This window comes from Alligator sinensis, unplaced genomic scaffold (assembly GCF_000455745.1).
Source record: "Alligator sinensis unplaced genomic scaffold, ASM45574v1 scaffold391_1, whole genome shotgun sequence".
Taxonomy (NCBI): domain Eukaryota; kingdom Metazoa; phylum Chordata; order Crocodylia; family Alligatoridae; genus Alligator; species Alligator sinensis.
The window spans coordinates 3,797,939-3,801,562 of NW_005841889.1; the positions used below are offsets into that span (position 1 = coordinate 3,797,939).

The following is a 3,624-nucleotide window of genomic DNA, read 5'->3' on the forward strand; positions in this document are numbered from 1 at the left end:
AGGGCTGAGGCAGGCACAGCCAGAGGAGCTGCGGGAGAAGCCCCCATGGCTGCCCTGTCCAGCCCCATCCCATGCCCAGCCCAGTCTCCTGGCACTTTAGGGCATTTTTTTATTTATATTTTTTTTTTTATAGTCACCGGCTCTGGTAGCAGCGATAAGGGCTGCTGGGTGCCCCCCATGCGGTGGGGGGCAGCAGGGATCACCATGCTCCTGCTTGGCACCTGCGTGGCAGCTGCCATGGTGCAGGTGCAGTGCAGCTCAGCAGGGCGCTGCTCATTGTCTCGGGACCTGGGGCGGCTCCCCCTGTCAGCTGGAACCCAGCACCACTTGGCCCCAGCGGCCCTAGCTCCCAGACAGCACACAATGCCTTGCTGAGCCACGCTGCACCCACACCATGTGAGAGCTGCTGTGCCGGGGGTGGGGGGCATCCCTGCTGCCTCTACTGCCCCATGTTGCGCGGGGAGGGGCTCTGCCACGAGTGCCCAGAGGCCCCAGTTGCAGCAGGTGAGTGCAGGGCTTCCTCTTTTTAATAAAAGGGCTGGGAGGCTGGGCCAGGCAGGGTAGCCATGGGGGCTTCTCCTGCGGCTTCCCCCCGCCCAGCTGTGCCTGCCTCTCCCTGGCTGATTCAAATTGGTGCTGAATCTCTAATTCTGATTCGGTCAAATCAGATGGGGACAGTGATTTCATAGTTTGTAGGGTCAGAAGGGACCTTGACAGATCATCAAGTCTGACCCCCTGGCATGGCAGAAAAGAGCACTGGGGTCAAATGACCCCAGCAAGGTGTTCATCTAGCCTCCTCTTAAAGACCCCCAGGGTAGGAGCCAGCACCCCTTGGCTTGGAAGTTGGTTCCAGCTCCTAGCTGCCCTGACTGTGAAGTAGTGCCTCCTGATTTCTAGTCTAAATCTACCCTCTGCCAGCTTGTGACCGTTATTTCTAGTCACTCCTGGTAGTGCCCGGGGGAACAGGGACTCCCCCAATGCCTGCTGGTCCCCTCTGACTTGTTTGTAAACGGCCACTAGATTCCCCCCTCAGCCTTCTCTTGTGGAGGCTGAACAGGTTCAGGTCCCTTAGCCTCTCCTCATAGGGCCTGCCCTGCTGCCCCCTGATCATGTGGGTGGCCCTCCTCTAGACCCTCTCAATGCTGTCTACATCTCTCCTGAAGTGTGGCACCCAGAACTGGACACAGTATTCCAACCGTGGCCTGAGCAGTGCTGCATAGAGGGGGAGGATCACCTCCTTGGACCTGCTTGAGATGCATCTGTGGAAGGTGTGGTTGGCCTTCCTGACCACATTCCCACACTGTCAGCCCATGTTCATTTTGGCATCAGTAATGACTCCAAGATCCTTTTCTGCCTCTTCACTGACAAGAAGGGAGTTCCCCAGCCTGTAGGTATGCTGCTGGTTCTTCCTCCCCAGGTGCAGCAGAAGGGAGTCTGCTTCTGAGCCATCTTGCCGACTTAGCTACTTGAAAAAATATATATTTTTGTGCCATGTAGTATTTTGAGAGTTAATACATCATTTAAATTCTTAAATTAAAATGGTATTTAAATTCTTAAATTAAAATGGAATCAACTCAGGTTAAAAACATTTTGAGAATTTAGATTCTTGTTCCTTGGATGTTGGCTGCAAAGTCCACAGTGGTATAAAAGCACATTTGCCAAATGTTCATAGTAAATACCAGGGGGATTTTTCATGATGAATTGCAGAGTGGAATGCACAAACGATAATCGGTTTACTTCAAAGTACAATATTAATAAAAAATTCTATACCTTTAAATACTCAATAAACACTTAAAACTGAAAGAAGTGGTTACCTTGGGGTTTGACTTTATGGCATAGTAAATTATGTAGGAAGTTTGTAGGAGTTTTAAATTGCATTGTCTTAAATTGTGTGTGTTCCTTTTTTTTCCTTTAGGGTATCAAGCCAGCAAGTTTTGAAAAAGTAACTGATCCTGAAATTAAGGAGATAATTGGAGAGTGTATTTGCAAAAATAAAGAAGAAAGGTTTGTTTCAAACTTTCAATCTCAGAGCTTTTTGAGGACAGAAAACATCTAACTCTGATTTGACTTCCATTGTAATATAGTACATACAATCTCACCCAGTAAAATTCCAGTAAGCACAGTAACTTGGGGATGATACTGGAGTACATAGGTGACTGGTAGGGGGTGTACGTGCCCCTCTCAATGGGGCCGGTGTCGTCCGTTGTCCGTCCCCCTCCCCCCCCCCGACAGCTAGTACTGACGCTGTTGGCAGGGCTGGTGCCCCCCCTGACAAGACCACCACTGCCAGTGACTTCTGCGGGTGCCCCCCCAGATTCAGGAGGCACCAGTCACTCATGCTGGATTGTAAATTATTATTATTCACGTTGTCATTTGAATACTTCTCATGATGGAGATTGTCCTGTGTCCCTTTAGTTGCTTCAGTGATAAATTAGCCTCACTATTTTTTGAAAAAGAAACAATGGTTTATTTGTAGCTTCAGCTAGATCTTGTTGCACCTGTCTCCACTAGATTAAAGAGTCCTTTGGGACTTGATACCCTCTTCTCAAACCAGATACTTGAGGAACATTCCTAGTGGGAATTCCCACTCACCTGTATTGATTTGAAACTCCAGATATAAAGGTAATTTGGGCAGAAACTGCATCTTTGCTCCCATGTACTTTTTTGAGCTCTTGAGTGAATGCATAAGAGTTACTAAGAGTACGGGAGTCCTATGGCTGTTTTCAAGAGTTGCTGTTGCTAATAATCTTGTGTGGGTAGTGTCCTTCCTTTGTCACAGGTGTTTAGCTGGAGGTGTTTAAAGTATGCAGTATTTAATATTCTTTTTGGATATCCTTTTGTTGCAGATATGAAATTAAAGACTTATTAAGCCATGCCTTTTTTGCTGAAGATACAGGGGTAAGAGTGGAACTTGCAGAAGAAGACCATGGTAGGAAATCCTCTATTGCCTTAAGACTCTGGGTAGAAGATCCTAAGAAACTGAAAGGAAAACCCAAAGATAATGGAGCCATTGAGTTTACTTTTGATCTGGAGAAGGAAACTCCTGATGATGTTGCACAAGAAATGGTAAAATAAACTTCTCCTGACAAAAATATATATATATATATTTTTTTTTTAATATATTTAATTAGTACATAAATCTCAAAGGACAGCAGGAGCAAACCTGGTAAAGTAAATTTAATTTAAAAGGTTCAACACATTTATTTTAAAAAAAGAATGAGGGTAGGTTTTTCAAATGTGTGCTAGAAGAAAATTAAAGAAGTAAAAAATATACAGCTTGTTGTCCTGTACTAGGGACAGGCCAGTGAAACCATTAAGCGTCTCTGTTGGTTTATTCTCATCTATTAGATTGGGGTGGCTGAAGATAGGCTCAGATTCTTGGCCTGGAAGAATTAGAACAAGAAATATAGTTTAAAATGGGGGTTGTCAACCGGGGATACTTGGGAAGGCATGAGGGGGTACGCGCGGCTGGGTGGGCAGGCAGGGATGGAGCGCTGTCACCCACCACCCTGTGCCACCGCCTCCCAGGAGCAGAGGTGGGGCAAGGGCAGTAGCACGCTCCTGCAGGCTGCACAGGGGCTGCCCGGCTAGCCGGACACGGTGGGGGACTCTTACGCGGTAGCC

General features: G+C 47.1%; 1 protein-coding gene across 1 annotated transcript in view; it reads left to right on the forward strand.

Annotated features, from left to right (window-relative positions):
- WNK2 (WNK lysine deficient protein kinase 2) overlaps window positions 1–3,624 on the forward strand; it is a 203,770-nt gene that overhangs the window by 101,818 nt on the left and 98,328 nt on the right. The window contains exons 5-6 of the mRNA XM_025197119.1: window positions 1,916–2,004; window positions 2,847–3,066. Coding sequence (XP_025052904.1) covers window positions 1,916–2,004; window positions 2,847–3,066 — 309 coding nt within the window. The remainder of the gene's footprint in view (window positions 1–1,915; window positions 2,005–2,846; window positions 3,067–3,624) is intronic.